The 24,230-nt window shown below is 35.6% G+C and overlaps 1 protein-coding gene across 1 annotated transcript; it reads right to left on the bottom strand.

Annotated features, from left to right (window-relative positions):
- Positions 1–321: 321 nt before the first annotated feature.
- Positions 322–22,688, bottom strand: LOC109070249 (protein phosphatase 1 regulatory subunit 16A). Its single transcript, XM_042734717.1, has 11 exons — positions 22,415–22,688; positions 13,373–13,863; positions 11,953–12,023; positions 11,433–11,578; positions 11,174–11,277; positions 9,147–9,271; positions 8,844–9,066; positions 8,695–8,710; positions 8,166–8,321; positions 3,593–3,755; positions 322–1,293 (listed from the first exon to the last, which is right to left on the bottom strand). The coding sequence occupies exons 2-11, from the start codon at positions 13,617–13,619 to the stop codon at positions 805–807; spliced, it is 1,740 nt and encodes a 579-aa protein (XP_042590651.1). The 5' UTR covers positions 13,620–13,863; positions 22,415–22,688; the 3' UTR covers positions 322–804.
- Positions 22,689–24,230: the final 1,542 nt, after the last annotated feature.

The raw sequence follows: 24,230 nt of genomic DNA, 5'->3' as shown, positions 1-24,230 counted from the left end.
TATATAAAAGTTGAATTCATATTTTCCGTTTTTAAACAAAGCAAAAAATTAGGTGTTTGAATTTGAGATTTTCTACACCAAACTGACAGATGGTATTCAGACCAAGAAGTATTTACTGTATTTTTCATTTTATTTTTTTATTTCTTTTTATAAAATAAACATTTTTAAATTATTTATTTATGTTACAGTTAGCTTAAGTTCAATCTCAAAGGCAATAAACAATGAAGACAGGTGCAAGGATACGAGTTTGCTTGAAATGGTGCCACCAGGTGTGAATAAAGAACAAGAGTAAGCATACTAGATGTAAGATTACAGCAGAACTGTGAATGAAATTCAATTTTATTTTTATCAGTGCATTCATATGTGCTTTTTTATATCAGTATTCTTCTCCATCAAAGTTATAAAGATTGCTGAAAGTTTGGTCAAGTAAAGTGCTCGTGTCAGTTTTTTTTCTCTATGTATTGAACAATTGAGTCAATACTTTGAAACTTTAATGACCATAACAGCTAATTCAAATAAAATTATATGATCTTAAAAGATTGAAATACTGCAATAATGCAATTAATCCACAAAACTATCTAAATGTGGGCATTTTGGTCTTCTTTTTTCTGATTTCTTGTATCATCCATTCAGAAAGCTACATAGTCCATCATCAAATTATTCATATTAGTGTTGAAAACGTGTCTTCACTCTGTCTATGTGCCATTGTGAGAGAAACTCATTTCCACGTACCTGCATTATAATTCTAGTCTATCCACAGGAACTGCACAATCACATGAAAGCAAACATGTTCGTCCGCTGCTGCTACATGAGTCTACAGCATGGCTCTTTTGTACTAGTTGTGTCTTCTTCTGGTGCTCTCAGCTTCAGCAGAGGTGGATCTCCACTAGCTTGGGTAAAGTACACTGCACTGGGGGACACTTCCTGTTGTACTGATTCAAGGGGCTCCAGAGGTCCCTGGGGTCCTTCAGGAACGACCTCACCTTGAGGGTCTGCAGACAGGGGTATAGGAGGTGCTGGATGTTTCTGCAGTTTAGCTGCTGCTCTCTGGCGTTTGAGATCTGCAAGCGTGTGGTGAGATCTCTCTCTGCTCATGCTGTCCCCGCCGTCAGCAGCAGATGAAGCTGGAGTGAGCTGATAGGAGGCGCTGCGATCCATGCGGCCCACACCCTGGGGTTCTCCTGGAAGTGAGGAAGAAAACGTAGCCATGCTGCCGTTCCCCAAAACTTGAGCTCCATTTTCCACCTCACTGACTTCTAATGGAGGAACAGGGGTTGCATTAGAGCCAGACACCTAAACCAAAGAAGGGACAAGAAACTTCAGCAAGGATGACCAAGTCACATCTGTACATACAGTATAAGACAAAAACATAATTGAGGCTCTCAACGAAACAAAATTAGGTTTGTGCTTTACACGGTCATTCTACTCTTTGCAAAACCATTAAACTCGATCCAGCCACAAGCAGCAATTTTCAGCAGTTGGAAAATATCAAAAACTGATTGTGTAAATTAAAAAACAAAATATACTTTTGATAGTGTGTATACTATAGAGTTGTATTTCTGCCAACACACTGTACACAGGGTTCTTCATTAGTTATACCACTCCCTCCCTAACAATGGAAATTTATGAAATTTGGCACATTTCCTCAGGATTTCCTTTTGTCCATTTGCACCAAGCTTAGTGAAGTTTGAACACTGTGTTCATAAGATATAAGCTAATTAGTCATTATGGGCCACATGCACAAATATTTAAATGAATCAAAACACTTTTCATAAGCTTTTGTTGGATGCATGTCTACATAATACACAGCAATGATATAATTAATCAATCTACATAAATCAAATCTACATAATAATAATAATAAATCTACATAATAAATCAATGATAAATTCCTAAGCGAACCAAGCCAAGGATACATGCAAGTTTATAAAAATGGAAACATACAAATGGAAACTTAAATCCATATAACCATGGGATAACAAAATATTCTAATCAGGAAAAGGTTTTGGAGTTGTTAGCAAAAATACATTTATTTTAGAGCCACCTAATGTTGGGTAGTAGCATATTTTTTATTTAATGTCATGTCAGCATCTTAGACTATTTTCATGGCAAAAAAAACCAGCAAACAAAAAAACATAACAAATACAATAAAAACCAGCAAACAAAAAAACTGACAATTTATATATATATATATATTTTATATTACACAAGATTTTTTACATTAAAATGATAAAAAATCTAAAACATTTTCTGGCAAAATTATACTAAATAACTCTTTCAATTCACTTCATAAAAGAGTTTTCTACATTTATTAAAAGTGGGACAGTCCAATGAAATATGTTTGACAGAAAGGGGAATCTTGCAGAAACCTAATCTTGGGTAGATGTGTCTACGTATGCAAGATTTGGGTGGCATATGGGACAATCTTACCAAGTTCAGAGGTCCACATTTTTAGGGCAGGAAAACAAAGAAGAAAAAGAGTGGAATAAACACAATAAACCCTATCTACCAATATTTTTTAACAACAATATCCCTACTCATATTAGAGAAGCTGAGTATCTTCATTTATTTAAATCTTTTCTTAAATTCCTAATGAAATCAAAACTGTTTTTTTTTTACTTAGCGCACATTGCTAGTCTTGAGGTAAACAATTAATACGTGCATGTTAATTAACTGAAAAAAAAAAACTAGTTTCTCTTGGTAATCTTTAATCAAAATCTGAACTTTTGTTTTCATCGTGGAATGGCATTCCTTCTCTGATGACATCAGTTTGACAGCTCTGAGGCAGAGTATCCTTCAACACGCCCCTCCAACCGTTAGGTTGCTATGAGTGAGAGACAGAGAGGAGGAGCGCTAAAATAAAACCCCACCCTCTATTCAAAATTCCGTTTTAGTTGGAACGGTTAAACTGGAATAAAGTCAGCACGGCAGCAACTTCTGGCTCACACAGACTTTTAAGCCCCGTTCACACAAAGCACAATAACTATAAATAAACAGTCAAAAAAATAACTCTAAACACCATGAGCCATTTATCCATCTACCAAAACTATAACGATAAAGACACATAAAAATCGTATCAATCAAATCAATATCAAATCTATTTCCCCAGCTGCTGAACGATACAAACATTGACAGCCAATCAGAATCCATTCTGCTATAACGAGCTGAAGAAATTAAAGTGGCAGATGCATGTGCACTTAGAATAAACAGACGATATCTGGTGTGGACGCTAATATCATTATCTTTATAGTTATCGTTCTTGGTGTGAACGGGGCTTAAGACATATTTTTTAGGATAGACTTTACTTGCTTTTTATCTTTTTCTATGCATGTAAACATTTTTTTTAATGTTCTTCTGTTTTGTGTAAGCATCTTGAGAAGTTTGCTATAAAGGTGGTATATAAAATTAAATGTGTTAGTACTATTATTATTCTGCTGATTGTTTTCACTGGCAGTGCAGAAAGTGCACACCACAGCTTTAATGTAATATTTTTAAAAAGCAAAAATATATCATTTGTGTTTTCTAATCTGTCATATTTCAGTATGTTTAAAACACTGAATGGAGATTAAATGTTTTTAAGTCAATTTCTCACCAGTGCAGCGTGCAGATTCAGTTCAGCATCAGTCTGTCTGTCTTCATCATCATCCAGGGCCTCTGTCTGTCTTCCTCTCTCCTGCCACACTTTGGCTTCCTTCTGATGCTCTCTGCGGTACAGACTGCTGCGCTCGTTCACACTGGTGCGCCTCACTACTTTACTGTGAACGCAAACCACACAAAGAAGAGAGGTCAGACACCTTTTTTATATTATTATAGTAAATTGTATATTAAGACCACAATTATCATGACTACTGCAAGTGAGCAAAGCACTGATATCTAGCACTATATTTTTGAATAAACATGTTGCAATATATTGTTGTCAAATATAATATAAAAGTTGTTTTGTGAGTGTTTCATAATAGATGCTGGCCATGTTAAAGGGGTCGTATGATGCGATTTAAATTTTTCCTTTCTCTTTGGAGTGTTACAAGCTCTTGGTGCATATTGAAGATCTGTAAAGTTGCAAAGACTAAAGTCTCAAATCCAAAGAGATATTCTTCATCAAGGTTAAGACTCTGCCATGCCCCCCTAAAACTGCTCTTCTAACACTCCCCCACGTATCTACGTCACTATGTGGAAATATTTGCGTAATGCCGCCCAAATGTTCGTGCAAAGAAAAAAGGTGTGGTTTCAGTAACTGCAGTTAGTGTTGAAGCAGCAATGTCAGGGAGATGCTGTGTGTATCTAGGTGAAAGCAAAAGCACTTTATTTGACCTTCCAAAAGTAGATGCATTTAGGAATCTTTAAGATTACTTGCAACAGAACAGCAACACACCATGGATGACCATTTCATGAACCTAGGAGAGGAGGTAATTCTGACTTTGCTATGACAATCTGGCGCTTCTGAAGCAGCTACTGTAAGTAAACTGTGTTCCAAATTATTATGCAAGTGATATATCAATAGGATTTTGGTACATTAAAGAGTCAGATTTTTGTTTGTGTGGTTTTTCACATCTTTTTAGATAACTGTATCAATCTCAGACAGGTTTGTTCAATAGTTTGCCAGGTCTTCTTAGGTAAATGGAAACCCTACTTGAAGTTATTCCAAATTATTAAGCAAGTCACAGTTCTCATGAGATATGGTGAGGAAGAAAGATCTTTCTGAAGATGAAAAGTATGAAAAAATGTAATGTCTTGCAAAAGGCATCAAAACAAACAATATTTCGCAAAAAGCAAATAGAAATTATTGAACTGTCAAAAGATTTGTGAGTGACTTAGAGCACAGGAGATCTTGGTCAGATAAAGATTTATTAAGGAAAGTTTCTGTCAAACAAATGAACTGTATTGTAATGCCAGCTGTAAAAAAACCACTGCTGAGCAGCAGACAGGTGTTTAAAGCTACTGGAGTCTCAAGATCCTCTCCATGCAGACTGACAGTTGTGTGTTAAGCTGCGTTTCAGTCACTGCTAACCAAACCTCACAAAGAGAAACCTGCACAGTGGCTGTAGAAACAGATTTTCAAACTGTTTCGCACCATGGTATTTATGCAGCATGGGATAGTGTGTTATCCTACATGAAAATCCTTTCATTTCCGAAAGCACTATTCTTCATTTTATACCACAGCAGAAAATGGTCAGTTATGAACTCCACATATCTTGCAGAAGTCATTTTGACACCCTAAAATGACATCACATCTCACTTCCCAATATTCCAACCTAAATCATCACCCACCGCCTCCTTGCTGATGTTGCAGTCTCATTGGAATAGGATGCCCATTCATCAACTATCAGAAATCCATTTATCTGGACTATCCATTGTACTGCAGCATTCGTAAGTGAATAAAACCATTTAAAAACAAGTCTTCATGTGTTTCTACATCCACTGTGCAGGTTTCTCTTTGTGAGGTTTGGTTAGCAGTTACATTATATATAGGACACATTATATATGTATGGGGGGGGTGAAATTAATACATACAAAAAAACAACATATAATTTATTATGCCACATTAACGTAGTAGAATGAAGCAGGGTGAGGCTGAAAGCCGTCAAAGCGAAACAGGACCACTGAACTAGCATGAAAAGCAGGTCGAAAGCAGCGGAGCTTTTATTATGCCACAGTCGACTGCTTCCGCTCCTTCCGGTCGTGACTCATGAGTAAGTGTAAAGCAACACTGTTTTATCACACTAGATACATTTGAAAGTTCTGTTAGAATGCTACTCTGTGCGGTCGTCACCGGTCTATTAAAACGCACAACATATTAAAGCATCTTGGGTGTTTCCATGTTTTCTACAAAACAAAACCGTAAATCGAGGGGTTACGATGTCATTGACACTATTGATCACTAATTAAAATAGCTTATTTCTCTGGATTTAAACATTCTTCAAAACATTTGGGATAATGTAAGTACACAATGCCATTAATTTTGTTTGCACAAGGAGTCTGACAACTGCCAGTGCTCCACACAGAGATCTGATCTCATCATCATCCAGTCTGTCTGGAATGACATGAAGAAACAAAACAAACTGAGACAGACTAAATCCAGAAGAACTGTAGCAACATCTCCAAGATACCTAAAGAAACCTACCTGCAAAGCTACAGTACGGTTAAAAGTTTTAGGCACTCGTGTAAAAATGCTGTAAAATGATGATGCTGTCAAAAATAATGTCATGAATTCAATTAACTTCTATTAACTGAACTAAAAAAACAATTAAATCAACAATTCCTTTGACCATCCTTTGTGTTTAAAGCAGGTTTTGCCCTAGGTACACTTTGCAGGTCAGTTTCTTGATTTGTCTTGGAGATGTTGCCACAGTTCTTCTGAATTTAGTCTGTCTCAGTTTGTTCTGTTTCTTCATGCCATTCCAGACAGACTGGATGATGATGAGATCAGATCTCTGTGTGGAGCACTGGCTATTGTCAGACTCCTTATGCATAAAAAAAATCTCACTGGATTTTTAAAAACAATTACTTCTTTGCTGTAGTAACAGCTTCTTATTAAACCTAAAGAGAGAGAATACAGGTGCATCTCAATAAATTAGAATGTCATGGAAAAGTTCATTTATTTCAGTAATTCAACTCAAATTGTAAAACTCGTGTATTAAATAAATTCAATGCACACAGACTGAAGTAGTTTAAGTCTTAAGGTTCTTTTAATTGTGATGATTTTGGCTCACATTTAACAAAAACCCACCAATTCACTATCTCAACAAATTAAAATACTTCATAAAAAAAAAAAAAAAAAAAAAAAAAAAAAAAAAAAAAAACATATTTTAGTGAATTGTTGGCCTTCTGGAAAGTATGTTAACTTACTGTACATGAACTCAATACTTGGTAGGGGCTCCTTTTGCTTTAATTACTGCCTCAATTCAGCATGGCATGGAGGTGATCAGTTTGTGGCACTGCTGAAGTGGTATGAAAGCCCAGGTTTCCTTGACAGTGGCCTTCAGCTCATCTACATTTTTTTGGTCTCTTGTTTCTCATTTTCCTCTTGACAATACCCCATAGATTCTCTCTGGAGTTCAGGTCTGGTGAGTTTGCTGGCCAGTCAAGCACACCAACACCATGGTCATTTAACCAACTTTTGGTGCTTTTGGCAGTGTGGGCAGATGACAAATCCTGCTGGAAAATGAAATCAGCATCTTCAAAAAGCTGGTCAGCAGGAGGAAGCATGAAGTTCTCCAAAATTTCTTGGTAAACGGTTGCAGTGATTTTGGTTTTTAAAAAACAAAATGGACCAAGACCAGGAGATGACATTGCAACCCAAATCATCACAGACTGTGGAAACTTAACACTGGATTTCAAGCAACTTGTGCTATGAGCTTCTCCACCCTTCCTCCAGACTCTAGGATCTTGGTTTACAAATGAAATACAAAACTTGCTCTCATCTGGCTTTGGACCACTGGGCAACAGTCCAGTTCTTCTTCTCCTTAGCCCAGGTAAGATGCTTCTGACGTTGTCTGTGCTTCAGGAGTGGCTTAAAATGAGGAATATGACAACTGTAGCCAAATTCCTTGACACGTCTGTGTGTGGTGGCTCTTGTTGCCTTGACCCCAGCCTCAGTGCATTCCTTGTGAAGTTCACTCAAATTCTTGAATCGATTTTGCTTGACAATCCTCATAAGGCTGCGGTTCTCTCGGTGCGTCGTGCATCTTTTTCCTTCCACTCAACTTTCTGTTAACATGCTTCGATACAGCACTCTGTGAACAGCTTCTTTGGCAATGAATGTTTGTGAAGGGTGTCAATGATTTTCTTCTGGACAACTGTCAGATCAGTAGGTGAACCAAACTGAGAGACCATTTTGAAGGCTCAGGAAACCTTTGCAGGTGTTGATTAGCTGATTGCCATGTCACAATGTTCTTATTTGTTGAGATAGTGTATTGGTGGGTTTTTGATAAATGTGAGCCAAAATCATCACAATTTAAAGAACCAAAGACTTAAACTAATTCAGTCTGTGTGCACTGAATTTATTTAATACACGAGTTTCACAATTTGAGTTGAATTACTGAAATAAATTAACTTTTCCAGGACATTCTAATTTATTGAGATGCATCTGTATATTAGACTTTATTTTTAATACAACTGTCACAAGCTGTGAAGCGTGGCTTTGCACACTCTTCATCAGCACTCACCCTCTGCTGCCCGTGCTGGACACTCGTCTCTGCAATGTGTTCTTGTGTTTGTCCTGACCCTTCATGATGGCATCGTGTTTATGTTTCAGCTCCATCATTTTGGTCCGGACCTCCTCATCAGTGCACACATCTACAAAATAAAAAGAATTGTGAAGCCTCCAGTCAAGTCACTACTGATCAAAACTTCAGGATGTGTCATACCAAGAAAAGGAATTCACACAGCATTCATTTTTCACCCACCAAATAAACTATCCAAGCAACTTCCACCTACCTATACATAAAGAAACATAAATGTAAATAATTAAAACAGTGTTTCAGTATGAGACATGAATATCTGTACAATACAGTACTTCATCAATGTAACAAATTTTGTCAAAGAGCAGCTCAGCAACACCATAAATGAAGGTGGCTGCTAATGTGCTGCACAAAAATAAGACCAGTAACATGCAAGAAAATACAGTCATGTGAAAAAGAAAGGACACCCTATTGAACTGCATGGTTTTCTGTATCAGGACATAATAAAAAATACCTGCTCCTTGGCAGGACTTAAAATTTGGAAAATAAAACCCAACAACATTAACAACATCACATGACATATCACACTTTCAGCAGCAATAACATCACATAACTGTAAATGTGATCAATTTTCATTATTTATTTAACAAAAATAAAGCCAACATGGAAAAGCCACTTTCAGCAGCAATAACATCACATAACTGTAAATGTGATCAATTTTGTTTTCACGCACTAAACCCTCTTGTGTGTCAGTAATCACCTGTCCCCAGCAGGCAGCAGCATGGAGTGCCGTCCACCCATCTTTGTCTCTGTCGTTAGGAGATATTCTGTGCTCCAGCAACAGCTCCCCGACTGACATGTATCCATTAGCAGCTGCTACATGCAGCTACACAGAGAAAACACAAGATCTTCAGTTTTGGTAACATTATAGATGATCGTCCTGTCTATCTGCACTGCTATATCTACCAGAGTGGCTCCCTGCTCGTCCTTTACATTCAGATCAGCTCCACTCGCAACCAGCTCCTGAAGGTCAGACAACATTGCTCTCTCCTTGGCTCCGCGACATTCATCAATTCTCTCCTGAGTAATCCCTAAATACAAACATATGGATAACAGCAAGTGTTTTGTGATTTGTAGTAAAATTTGCCCTTGATATATAAAGGTGTCTTTCTTCCACCTTTGTACTCAATACAGAAATCAAAACTTTCTGAAATGTAATATTGCAGCATGTAAGTCCTAGAAGTGTAATTATACAAATAAATTTATGATAGTTCTCACGGCCACATTGCTGGTATTTACATATTCACAGCAGAGTTTTTATCTGCACCTCTTTTCAGCGGCGGAGTTCCTCATGGTCTGCACGCAGAGATATGACTCTTGGGAATCAGTTCTTTATTTATTTGTTCCTACAGTCTCAGGAGTTATTGCTTTGAATCAATCTGACAAATTCTTCACTAAATCAGTGAGGAGCTACTTAATCAGCATACGACTTGCTTACCGAACTACAAGTTTGGTAATTCCTCATGTTAATGCTTCATGAGTAAAGCAAATGCATCATTATTTTAATTTAGCCATCAAAGGCCTAATTTCACAGACAGGGCTTAGACTAAACCAGGATTAGGCCATAGTTCAATTAGGACATTTAAGTCATTTTCATAAACATGCCTTAGAAAAAAACATTACTGGTGTGCATCTTGAGACATAATAAAGGCACTGACAAAGATCAATCTGTGCAATTTTTTCAGTTGAAACAGCTAATACTTACATTTTAGTCTGGGATTGGGTTTAAGACTTGTGAAACCGGGGTGTAAGTTTTTTATTTGCTGTGTCATCAAGAAAATATACTGTTTTCTTATCTGTAGACATCACAGTCTTTGTTCATGGCTATCTTCATTTTTATACAGAATATTATACAATAACTCCAAAAAACTAAAAAAAAATAAATCAATAATACTTAAATGATGCATAAAAGTTTAATTATGGGAATCTTTCACTGATAATTAGTTCTGGTATGCTGGCATCCTTGTTAAGAATAAAATACACTACAATACTTTTAAAACAAGATTTTAAATCACAAGGCATCATATACTTGCTAACTTTGTTTCAATGAAAAACTGGGCATCATTCACTGAACTAAAATTGAAAAAAATGGAATCATAGTCTAGAGCCAAAAAAAAAAAAGAATAAGATCAGATAAATTTTAGTAAATATATATAGTTTTAAATGTACTGTTACTTGGTTAAAAATAATGTTTCTGAAACTAATGTACTTGTTTTATTACTAGAGATTTGTGTTGTGTTGGTTTATGTTCATTACATGCTGTACATTTTGGTTATTCTGTCACTCTCATTTTGGTTTAATTCACTGTTATTCTTCTCAGCTAAGTGTTATAATTTGTCAAGATAACCATACATAATTATATAAATGGGCAGAATAAAATTATGCTAGCATATATTTTTAAATAAACATAACATCTGTAACATAGTCTCACGGATTCAGTCATTTTTAATGCATTAGACAGTAGTATAATAGTTTTAATTTGACTTTAGTCAAATTAACTAAAAATTAGTTTAGTCAAACTTACTAAATTATAAGGAGGGAGCCCTTTTACATAAGGTTACTATTAACAACAGAGCCCAAAATTCACTTGATTTTTTTTAAACTATAATATTCAACACTCAAAAAAAAATAAAAAAAGTTTTTAAATTAACTTCTAAATTATACAATTTCTATTTGTTGTTGAAATAGGCTATGATCATTTACACAGTGGCTGTCATAACCGGTTTCATAAAAAAACTTATTTAAACATACATTAAAAATCTAAAACATCACTAACAGGTAGCCTAAAGTAAAATATACTAACATGCTCTTTAAAAGCAAATATAACACAAAAGTATCTTATGAATTACTGTCCATAAAAAGACAAGTTACTATTTGTCAGGAGCATTGAAATAATGTATCTATATTATATGTATATTATAAGCAACCCTCACCCTGCTCTGCCATGATCATCTCTATGAGCTCCAGCGTAGCCTCATCCTCACACAGATCATACGGCATGTTTCCATCTGCATTCACTGCCAACAGATCTGCACCCCTGAACACATGAACTCAGACAGTCTGTATCACAACTTACTATTTATACAGCAATAAAAGTGTAGATATAATTTTATGTATTTATACAAGAATAAAAGTTGTGTATGACAAAGCAGTAAGATCAGCATAATAAATGAATTATTAATCGAGACTCACGCTTCTATCAGCAGCTGGACGAGGTCAGTGTGTCCGCAGGTGGCCGCCGCATGTAAAGGGGTCCACAGCTCACTGTCACACGCATTCGCGTTTGCACCCGCATCCAGAAGACAGCGTGCTATGTCCAAAAAATCATCTATGCAGCTCTGCAGAGAACCACAAGAGCTATCTGAATTATTGTCTGTGAAGAACATGATTCAAGAGTAGGGAAGTGACAAGATGATCAACTAATCGAAAGGTCATCCAGCAACAAACTAACTGGCTGAGTAGTCTACCTATATAATTCTATGCTGTAATAAAAAAGTGAAACCCTTTTGAAATAGTTTAGATTAGTTTTTTATCTCATTGACAGCACTGCCATTATGTGAGTGCTGTGATACTGAGATAAGTCTATTGAGGACTACACTTCGGAGAGTTCTGATTTAGTGTATTTATGTTTACAACATGAAACAGATTCAAATGAGCTGATGTTCTTGTTTTGCAGCCTGTGTTTGTGTTGTTTTTGTTGATGAGCATGTACCTGATGAAGTGCAGTGAGCCCGTCCTCGTTGAACAAGTCTGGACTGACTCCATTATTGAGCAACTGTCGTACTGCCAAGAGACACAAATACTTTTTGGTCACCAAAACCATAAACTAGTTACAATTTGGACAAATTATGACATTAAGGGGATCATTTGCCTTAAAAGTTACACTTCTGTCATCACTGTCAACACCCTGACGTTGACAGAAGTTTCACTTTCTTTCCTCAGTGAAACACAAAGAAGGTTTTGTAAAATGTCTTATAGTTTTTTGTCTATACAATTCAAGTCAAAAGGGCCCAAGGTTGTTAGGATCCAATGTTCTAAATGTTCTGCAGAAGTATAACAGAAATGACATGATGGTGAGTAAATGACAATTTTTTTAAACTATACCTTCAATCTCTGTCAAAACTACAAGAAATTCAACACTGAGGTGCAGTTTAGAGTGAAGAGTTCTGACCCATGAAGCATGATCAAAACAAAATGTTTATCACAATCAACCTGTTTTTATTTATTATTTCTGTGTACTTTATCTACAACTAGCAATGCCTGGTCTTTATTTAAGAATATATGATTTTTGAGAATATATGATACTAAGTGCACTGTTGGATAGTTACTTGCTTTTTGTTCTAAACAAAAACATTGTTTCAAACTGTTTCTTTATTCCTGGAAATGCCATAATAGGATTACAGAATCAAGAAGTTATCTAAAATATAAATCTGTTTATTTTACAGTTTAAGTTCAATTTGTTTTTGCTTTAGAAATGTAATATAATTTATAATTTGTTTCCAATTATTTCAATAAACATATATAATGCCAAGATGCAAAAAAAAGATGATTCTTCAAAATGACATGAACTAATGTCAGCTATCAATAAACAGTTAATATTTCGTAATTCACTTATGAATAACCAGGCCAATATGCATCAGTATCTGCATATATAAATTCATAAACAGAGTGTACAGATTACAAATCTACAAATACAGATTGATAAATTGAGGGTATAGTTTATGAATCTGTGGTGAAATTATTAAAATGAGAGAGTGACATGAGAATTATATGAGAATTATTTTGACCATTTTATACATTTTTATAGCCTACCTATCAACCTACTGTAAATATACAGTAGGATTTTATTTTCTTATTGTTTTTATTTTTGTTAAAGTATGTAGTCTTGATTTCCAGAGTAAAAAGGCACAAGGTAACGTGTAATCACAGTGTAAGCAAATCACAACAGAGGGAATTTGCATGAAAGGAAGAGTTGCAAAAAACTTTCAAGCTTTCAATATCACATTAAAGGTGGATCTTGGATTATTTGATTCATTTCAAAAAGCAGAAGTTTTAAAAGGGGTGTGTGGACTTTCTACAGTCATTGCAATAAACAAAACAGATGTGCAATACTGTTAGTCCTTTACTCTTACCCTCCGCTATGTCATTCCTGGCTGCAGCCTCCAGCAACGTCACACTGGTGTTGAAGGTCACCCTTCTGCTTTTCTTCACCCCATCCCCCTTGTGGTTGCCCTTATGACTACGGGTACTGTCCTTCTCCATCTGAGCCCAGCCTTTCAGCTGCTGTGCCCGTCTCTTCTGTGCATGCTTCAGGCGCTCAGTGGCCGAGAGGCGGCCGATAGTCGACATCTCTGCTAGCAGCTCGGCATGCTCTGCCATATCTTCCAAGTCAAGTCTTACAATTCCTCCTGACACCACAAAGACTGTGGCTTCTGCTTGGATCTTCTGCTGTCTCCTCTCATAGGCATTTAACTCTTTTACACTTTCAATTCTGACATCCAAATGTCTGATGAGAGCTGCAAACAAACTGGAGATCCAATGATATAATGTAGAGACGTAGATGACTGCCAATGACGGATCATATTCTTCATAACTTTTTCTATATAGAACAGGAAGACAAGTTCTGCAAAGAAAGAGAGGAAAGTTCTCATGTCTTGCTTTGAATACAGTAAAACTAAAGTATGAAAAACAGATGAATATTATTTTTGAATTGTGTTATAGATAACATTATACAGTTTGAATGAGGAAAATATTAGGCACTCATAATAATAGAGGGGAGCTCTTTATACAAGAGTTTGTGTGTGAAACAGACAACAGACAGCTCTCTGAAACAGAGTTTACTGCACATTTCCAAGCAACACTTTTATATAATAAATTGTTGGAAACAGATTCTGGAAACACTGCCTTAGGTCATGATGTACTCAATTAAACAGAAATCAAATTTACCTTCAACATTTGAGTCAAATGTCATGTTTAAGGGAAAAAAAAATCTAAACTGTTCGCGTTTCAGCCTTGAATGTACACAGAAAGCCCATAATGCGAGAATGTTACAACGCCTAATTTCAGCTTGCTAAACCTGTCATTCACTGTCTATTATGTAGCAAATCACACCCTGATCCATATGCAGTTTCTGAACCTGGCCCAAATCCTTAAAAAACCTAAAATAACTAATGCAATGCATTTAAGCACTGACTTGGCAGTCTATGGGACAGTCACAGGCCTCCTGGTTTTCATCCAAAATATCTTAAATTGTGTTCCGAAGACAAACAGAGCTTTTACGGGTTTGGAACGACATGGGGGTAAGTGATTAATGACAAAATTTTCATTTTGGGGCGGAGTATCCCTTCAAGCTGACAGACGCAGACAACAGGACTTTATACAGATACTAGGGATGCACCGAAATGAAAATTCTTGGCCTAAGCTGAACAAAATGAAACACTGGGCGGAATGCGGAAGACCAAATACCGAACATGAATTTTCAAATTTTTTCCCCCATTTTGCCCATTTTTTCACCATTGCATAAATTAAATAGCCAAAATGTGCTTTAAAAATATTAACTTAACACTGAGCATTTTTTAACATTCAAGCAGACATTATACCAATAAAAAACAATAAAATTAATAAGTTAGTAAAGGCATGCATTTTTTACTGTACAAATAAATGCAGCCTTGCTGAGCAGAAGAAATTTATTTTAAAACATTAGAAAATATTACAGATCCCAATCTGAACACTATGTGTGAATGCTATAATGAATGTATTAATAGAGCTGTTGTAATAATTATCATCATCATTATTGTCTTTTTATTTTATTTTCCAGTAAAATTACAATAATAACATTTATGAATGTTGATGGAGTTCTTGCTTTTTCTCAGCTTTTATTTTGGCAGAAACCTGCAGGAAGACCTCAGTGCGTCTTTTTGTTGACAACAGTAGATTTAAAAATGATTCATTACGAATTTGGGAAGATGTTTGCTGCACATATCGCATTGTCACATGCCTTGTGAAAATTCATAAAAATGTTACTAAGAAACTGACGAATAACACTATTTCAGCGTAGATTTTCCTCGCTTTGGACTTTGAACCCTGTTTATTTAATTGTTTATGGGTATTTCGTGATTTCAGTCATCATACAGTAACCAGCAACAACCACCTCTTCCACTTCTCATCGAAGACATGCGATGCAGTGCTAAACAGTCTCTCGTTGTCGGTGCTTGTAACGATTTTTGCGTCGTTCACGGACACTTTTAAATGATTCCACACTGCTGACATTTTTGTTGCATTAGTGCGAGCCTCTTTTTGATCGCATCACGTCATTGTTCAGTACAATTTATTCGGTCTTTTCGCTTATTTGACTAACACAGAAAGAGCTTTTGTTGCTATTTTCGACCGAATAATTTCAGTTGCTGAACATTCGGTGCATCCCTAACAGACACAGATCAAATTATGTCATCATCAATGTACAATGCTAGGTTTACTAGAAAGCTAGCCTAGGAAACAAGCTAAAACAGATGTGAAATGCAAAGGAGAGGAAAATGTGTGTGTGTGTGTGTGTGTGTGTGAGTGCTGTTGAATTTACAAGTTGTCAAAGTGGTGCCCAAGCACCTGCCATTTTTTGGCCTCTGACTATGGAGCCTAATGCTCTTTTTGCAATACTTTTCCCTCTTTTTAATTATGTTTTATTTTATTTTATTAAATTTAGCCCATAGCATAAATTCTCAATCAAGCGTGTTACCAAAAACTCTAGGTTCACCTCTGAAGTAAAAGAAAAATTAAGTTCTAATCAGTGAGGCTGTGTGAGCCCCTGGCCCTCAACATCTCTAGTCACAGCCACCACAGGTAACACAAACACAAGCAAATCAAGAGCCCTGCGGACTCGGAGCAGCATTTCTCTCTCCCTGACCTGCCTTCGCTGGTGACAGCCAGGTAACAACTGCGTTTGCCCGAAGATCCAGCACTGTTTGTCACTGTTGTGAAATTAAACCACTTTTAAAACATCTCAATACATGCCATACTAACTTAGGAAATTGCCCTCCATTAAACATGATGATAGTTCACTCAAAAATAATTATTCTTTTATCATTTACACATTCTCAAGTTGTTCTTCTGTTGAGCACAAAATTAGATGTTGGAGAATGTTGGTAACCAAACAGTTGACTGTAGCCATTGACTTTCGCAGTATGGAAAAAAATACTATCACATCAACTGTTCGGTTACCAATATTATTCAAAATATCTTTTTTTGTGTTCAACAGAAGAAAGAAACAAAGCAGTCTGCCACCAAATCCCACCAAAATTAATAAGAATGTCCTCAAGGACAGGCCAGCCAACTAGCTGTCCAGTGCGGTTCCATTCATACAGTGTGGGTTTTTCAGAACTAATCTATTCTGCCATTAGTTACTGTGAATAGTGTTGAGTATGATTTGCTTCCATGGCTACTGAATATAAGAGTGACGCATCAAAGCATTCCATGCAATCAGCACCCAAATGTAAATTCACAAAGCTTGAAACATTTGTATTTGTACCAAATGAGAGAGGCAAGCCCATAAAAGTGGATAAAGCCACATGCATGCTTTCTATTCTGTTTTCCGATCGGGTCACCTGATTTCCCACAAATTGAACAATAGATATTGCAGTTACTCCACTGGACTACACATGGAATCTATTGTTTGTCATCCCAAATCTTCACTCATGTCTCAAAAAGCATGACAGTTTTTTGTTATTCTTTTTTTTTAATTTAGCAAATCGTGAAAATGTTTGATTTGTTCATGAATCAGACACAAACTACTGGTCACACTATGTGTTCATACTGAAATCTCTTTTCTCATAGTTTTAGTTTTTATCTCTCCCTACCTCTCCATTTAGTTCTAACACAACTTGTGCTTGTTGGGCAAGGTAAAGCAGATGAAGTTTTCATTTTTAAATATGGCATTTCATTCACCACTATGACGTGCAATATAGCATCTCAAAATGCGCAACCCTGTGGCAAATATGAAAAATGACTAAAGGAAGCTTCCCACATCTGTGCTGACATCTGCTAACTGTATCATCATCACCAGTAGATTCTATTCTTTCAAATATTTAAAAAAAAAAAAAGCAGTGGAAGCCCATTTTTTTTCACAAATGCGAGTTTACATCTCAGAATGACAAAAAAAGTTGTGTAACAGTCACTTTTTTTAATCCACTGTACTGGAAACAAAGTAAACCCTGAACTATTTTGCTTCAAGAACAATTACCAACTATACTATAGAACTGTATAACTTAGTACACTCATGCCCAGAAAATGGATTGAGATATTGTCACAAAATTTAACACCCATTCTTTTGTTATCTATTCAATGTCTCTAAAGACACATTGTATTTGGAGGGGCTTGGCATTTAGTGGCAATATAACAATTACAAACAAAGGCCATCTGAGCATTTGTTCTTGGATTTCTGCCAGGAAGATTCTTTAGAGTTCATCAATCATTATCAAAACCACTGAACTTTGAAAGTAGCAAGACTTTTCCTGCACTAATAATGACTTGACACACGTGTAAGGTGTGATTCTGGGATAAAAGTAAAGGTTGGTGCTGACAACGGACAGTCAAAACTACAACGGATGTATAATTTGAGGCAAAACAATCTATTAAATCTAGCTATCATATATGTCAGAGGTTTTACAATATTCTATTAATAGTTAATGTTGTTAGATACAAAGAATTAAGCTGTTAGCACCAATAGTAGTAAAATTCGCTAATTTTGATACCACAGCAAAAACTCGGCTAATTTGCAATTGAGCAAACTCTTTTTATGACTTTGAAAATTTAAATATTAATTCTAAATCATAAAGAATAACACTCAGTAATAAAATTATAAGCAATAGAACAAATATTGCTTGACATCTTTTCAGTAACAGTATTCAGAAATGCAATGAGCAAGGTATTTTTTATTTATTTTTTTAAATATAGCTGTTAAACTGTTATTAACGATATAATAGATTGCAGTAGGTCTATTAGGCATCATTTATATTGTAATGCCTCTGCACACATATATTATAACACATCAAATCTTTTGTCTCGACTGTTTACAATGACTAGGTGCCAAATTAAGTTAGTTCTTGATATTACTAGTACTGGTAAAAGGAGTGTACTACCATTATATTGATTTGGTACTAGTAATTGACATCACTGGCCAAAAGTAGTATTTCCAATAAAACTATTCATAGACCATTATCCTTTAATGTGATTATTTCCAAGTCTAAGTCATAGTCTAAGTCTGCAACACCCTTGCCTGGACTTAGCAAAACATAAGAAATATAACAAAACATTTAAAAAAAAAAAATATTTCCAATATTAAGTAATTATTAGCCATTATTTAGATGATGAATCAACCTATTATTTATATGAATAGAGACAATGTGCAAAACTCAACAAAATCTGTTGATTAACAAGAAAATTTAACAAAAAACAGAATAATAATCAATAAAACTAGAACTAAAAAAATAAACACAAGTAAACTGTAACTGAATAATCAAAAGGATAAAAAATTAACAGATATAAGACTTAGAACTTATCATGCAAGACATATAAGCATGATAATTGCAGAAATGTTTTTTTGATGTCTTATATCAACATCTGATAACATATCAACAACTTAAAACACTTCAAACATTACACAAAAATAATATTTTACTAAAAAAAACTCTATAAGTGTAGTAGAAACAATTCAAAATATGTAAACAATGCACAGTATGTATGCACGTGACAATGCCATCTTCTATTAGCCCAGATTTTTTTTTTTTTTTTTAACCTGGAGTAAACCACAGTTAAAAGAGATTCATTATTCATAGGCACTAAGCAGATTTAGAAAATTGAAACAGCGAGAGTGACAAGTTCTCCTAGTCCAAATGATCTGGATAGGATCAACACAGCAGTATAAAGACTCATTCACACCAAGAGTCAAAGGAAAATCATGTCACATGCTTTAAAGTAAGACACTTGCCATCTGACCAGATCTCACTCACTATAATGCAATGATCTAGTGATAGTGTGATACAGGAAAATCACTGTATAAAGTCTATATAAGTAATACCAGTACAACTGTTGTAAAAATACTTCTTAATTAATCAAGTATATTCATTAAACATTGCCATATTTCATTCTTTCTGAAAAACGTCAAGTATTTTTAACAGCGTCAAACACAGACCAAGTCAGTTTATTGAGAACAGCTCTTTGAAAACTCAATTAATTTCCTTCTCCTTCATTTTCTTTTAAAGGAACACTCCACTTTTTTGAAAATATAGGCTAATTTTTGAGTTCAAACTCAACAGTTGAGTTTTACCGTTTTTGAATCCATTCAGTTGATCTCCGGCTCTGGTGGTAGCACTTTTAGCTTAGCTTAGCATAGATCATTGAATCTGATTAGACCGTTAGCATCTCGCTCGAAATGACCACAGAGTTTCTATATTTTTCAGATGTAAAACTTGACTCTTCTGTAGTTACATCGTGTACTAAGATCGACGGAAAATGAAAAGTTGCTATTTTCTAGGCTGATATGGCTAGGAACTATACTCTCATTCCGGTGTAATAATCAAGGAACCTTATTGTCGTACCATGGGTGCAGCAGGCACAATTATATTACGCAGCGCCTGAAAATAGTACCAGCTAGGTAACTTCCAATAAGCCTATTCTGAAAGAGCTTCTTGACACTCTGTAAGGCTAATGTTGCTAAAGCTACTATTGTCTGTCTGTTTTCACTAATGCTGCCTTCACCTGCGACCAGAATGATCGTAAATAGGAATGTGGGAGTTAAAATTGCATATGAAAGCAATGTGAAGTCGACCGCTGGAATTAGTCAACCTTTTAATCAAAAAAATGCATTTTAAATTCACAATACAACTATAAGACATACTTTAAAACCCAGTGCTCCCATCTGTGTAATTCATAAAGTGCATTTTTTATGCACAGTACAATCAGATGACTGACTTTTAAACCGAGTGCGTTTTCTGTAAAGATAACAGGCTTGCACTAATAGTGGAGTGTTTATTCGCAAAGGCTAGAACCGGTATTGCCGGAGCTTGAGCTCTTGAAGCTCTTCCCTCTTCCCTGGAGCACCAGCTCATTTGCATTTAAAAGGAAAGACACGGAAATGGTGTGTTTTGGCTCATACCCATAAAGTAGCAATTTTAACAAGCTATAAAAAATTATCTTTAAGGTATTTTGAGTTAAAACTTCACATACACACACTGGGGACATCAGAGACTTATTTTACACCTTGTGAAAAGGGGCATAATAAGTAAAATGCAGTTAGCAACCTCTTTAATATTAAGTTAATATCCAATTTTTTAACTCTCTCACCATGACATCACGACAAGCAAAATGTCTCTCTAACCTCTCTAACTTTACAAATGCTGATTTAAACAGCCTTACAGCACAAATTTCAACAAAATAATTAATGTCCTGAAAGCGTATTTATAAATTTCACGTTTCTTCTTTAAAATCCTCCAAAAACAATCAAACTGCACTGAAGCCATAATAATCCATCAACACACTATTCTCATTTAGCTAAAGTGTTTCAGTGAAATGAGCCATAGCACACCAACGGAATTCAAGTTTGATTCACTGCATCATTCATTAAAAGGAGAGTTCACTTAAAAAAATGAATCAATAAGGATAGCGAACTGGCCCAGTTGACAGAACTGTCTCTTGTCCTTTCAGCCCAGTGCTGCGTGGAGATTGAGATTCCAAATTTTACATTCATTGATCTTATACTTCCATATTTTATGTCCCAACTCTATTTCTGACTGAACATGTCCAAGTGCTTATCATTTCAAGAACGGATTACCGCAAAGCTCTGTTGGTCAGCTTTCCAGCTAGTGCTGCAGATGCTCCAGAATACAGCAGCATGTCTGGTCTTCAATCAACCAAAAAGGGCTGCTGCCCCTTGAATAGCCCCCTACTACACTCAACATGCTCCTACTACAAGTGTATGTTCCCTCCACTATCTACAATCATAGAGGTGCGGTGCCTGGTGATTCCTTCGCAACCAGGTACAAAGACCTTTACTCCCTCTGCTGTGACCTTTTGCATCACAATCTTTCCTTTAGACCACATCAGAAGTACTTTTGCAGAAAAAAAAACTTCCAGATATCGACTGGGATGAGCTGGAACAAAGTGTGAAAGCAGAGCAAAGTACAACATATATGTGTAACAAACACACCTCTTGTTCAAAATGCTTGTCTTTAAAAGATGTCTATGTAACAACAGTCAGTTTTATCTTAAGTGATGACAAACAGACAAGACAAAATATCTAATGTGTTATAATAGATCTGTGCATTATGGGGTCTTACAATTAGCAACACTGACAAGAAAACTATTATTTTACTGGACATCTGAACACAGTGGGGGGGGGGGGACATGCAAATAAACTAAATAGTTCAAAAAAATATTTTTGGTGAAATATTGTTTAATTTTATAGTCCGTTAAATTCCAAGCAGTCTGTTGTTTGGACACATAATGTTTCCTTTCAAGTAATTTGCCTTCATTATTTTTTTCCTGCTCAAGACACATTAAAGAAGATATTTAAAAATAATAATATTTTAAATGTATATTATTCGATTCTAATAAAAATTTATTAAGAATTTGAGACGATTGCTTTTGAATTGAATCGAAAATTGAATATGAACCGTGAATCGAATCAAGTATAACAAACCAATGGAAGACAATATAGTGGTTTATGTTAAAAGCTTGGAATTTGACACATACATGGTAATGAACGGTCATTAGCCCTAATATGGCATGTAAATGCTACTTCATGGCACAAGAATACACGGCACTGTGGTACAAAAACATGGTTGACACAACGGTACCATGTCAAAAACGTGGTATTATGATGGAACATGTAATAAAAACAAAAACATGTTTTATTTGAAATGCTATTTCCTGTTTACTAGCATAATGCTAGCCTGAAGTCCAGAGTTCATTTCAACTTCATTATATTCCTCATTCAAAAAACAAAGATCCGAGGACACTTTAAACATTAACATTACACTGTATTAAATCGGCCATTCAAGAATAAATCCACTTTTAGCGTTAATGTTAGTGCATGAGTTAGTGCCAGTGGCCTGTGAGCGCACCTGAAAACACACCTGTCATTAAAACACCTGTTTGATTCGTCACATTCAACGCTTTCGTCTCACCTGTTGCTTCAGCTGAACTCAGTCGCTAAATGTATGTCCGTTTACTCACGCTCAAGTTCTCTCCGTTAGCTTTCAATGGAAATAAACTCATCACCATTACAGCCGTTGCTCCCTACGGTCCGCGTCCTCGCTTAACGCATCCCGACAGTCGGCGCTACACTCACACAAACACTGGGAAAGAGATGTGCGGATAAAAAACAGTAACGTTATCAGGATTTAAGAAATGGGCGGACTGGTCTTAATAATAATTATTCTGTTTTGAGCTCTTCGTGTATTTTAAATTAAATTTCTATTAAAGTTTATCAGCGTTGTTTTCAGGTGTAATGTATTGACCAGACCTGAAGTAGCAATAGATGACGTTATTCCGTGTTACCAGTTACTTTTCTCAGCGCTGGTCAAGTTGAACCAATCACATTAGACTACGATAATCGAATAACGCTTTATTATTTAATAATTTCATAGAGATTGCTCGGCGGAATTCGGAATTTGTATGTCAGACAACAATTCTTTGCATTTCAGTGTTTTAACAAAATTACTTTCTAAGTGTATAAATGTTAGGCTACTAATAAGACAAAAGACGGCCCGAGCTGTGGTTGCCCCTCAGTGGAAGTGCTCTGAGCCGTCAAGCGCCCCCTGCTCTGTCTCACAAACACTGTTGGACTCAGCAATATCTCAAACACTGAGGCGCTACGACAAATAACATCTAATTCATTCAAGCGTGTGGAGCGATATCCTTTAGATTTGACTATTTTAACAAAGTAAATATAACAAAGAGTGTATCGTTGTTGCATTAGTGGAAATGGCCTGTATGAAGCCTATTACAACTTTTTATATGAAGTCTAGTGGTTTGGAGTAATTCACACAAATGCTGATAGATTTAACTATCTTTGTCAATTTAGAGACCTTAAGAACGTTTATAAGTAAACAAAAATGAAAGTTTCTTGAAAGAGACCTCCATCACTATCAGCACACCTTAGAAAACATTTGGAAAAAAGTTCCAAAAGCTATACGGGAGTGGTACCTTTTCAAAAGGCCTACTATAATATACACACTTTTTTGGTACTATTATATAGCCTACCTATAAGGTATTATGGACCCTTTTGGTACAAAGATGCCACCCATGCAGTGACAGCTTTTGTACCTTTTTTTCTCTGTAGTTTATTTACATATGTAAATCACATGCAGGATTGTGGACAAAAAGCTTTTGACGAATCTCACATTTTCATATAGCTATCCTGGAAGCATTGCAGTTTATGAAACATGCTATATGAGGGGTTTTTACTCATTCAGAAATGTCTGTCCTCCTTTTCAAGTTAGGCCTTTTTTAAATCGTTTTTGTCATTTTCATCTGTTATGTTTACTGGAGTAGCCTATTGTGGGTTTCATTTTTAGCATTAGTGTTATGTGTGTTACCTTGATGTTTTTTTATTGAGTAACATTGCTTAATTTTCTTATTGCTTGAGACTGAGAGACCCATTTTGTCAAATATTACGTCCTTATCCGATTTCCATTGTACCACACATTTTACTTTGAGAAATTGATTTTTCAAATAGATTAGAAAAGTAGCATTATATAACTTTAATGACATATCCACTTCGCGGAAGCAAGCTATTTTCTGTGAATGTGAGAGACTTCAGATTCATTAGTCATTATGCTTAAATAACTAGAACAATAACAAAGTGCAGTAAACAATAAAACTATTTGCGATAGAAATCAGTATGATTTCCACATTAATTACAAATAAATTTTATAACAAAAACAGACACGCAACATTATGAACTGTTTTTATACAGTTAAAATAACTGGTAGCAACTGA

Source organism: Cyprinus carpio, chromosome B12, assembly GCF_018340385.1.
Source record: "Cyprinus carpio isolate SPL01 chromosome B12, ASM1834038v1, whole genome shotgun sequence".
In the NCBI taxonomy this organism is placed as follows: Eukaryota; Metazoa; Chordata; class Actinopteri; order Cypriniformes; family Cyprinidae; genus Cyprinus; species Cyprinus carpio.
Note: the sequence above shows the minus strand (reverse complement) of the source record. Positions and strands in the feature narration are given on the sequence as shown.

Excerpts from the sequence above, each read along its gene's own strand:
- LOC109070249 (XM_042734717.1), bottom strand. The coding sequence starts at position 13,619 with ATGGCAGAGCATGCCGAGCTGCTAGCAGAGATGTCGACTATCGGCCGC. Across the intron at positions 11,579-11,952 it reads GGCTCACTGCACTTCATCAG|AGCTGCATAGATGATTTTTT; the intron begins GTACATGCTCAT and ends GGTTCTCTGCAG. Across the intron at positions 11,278-11,432 it reads GTCCAGCTGCTGATAGAAGC|GGGTGCAGATCTGTTGGCAG; the intron begins GTGAGTCTCGAT and ends TCATGTGTTCAG.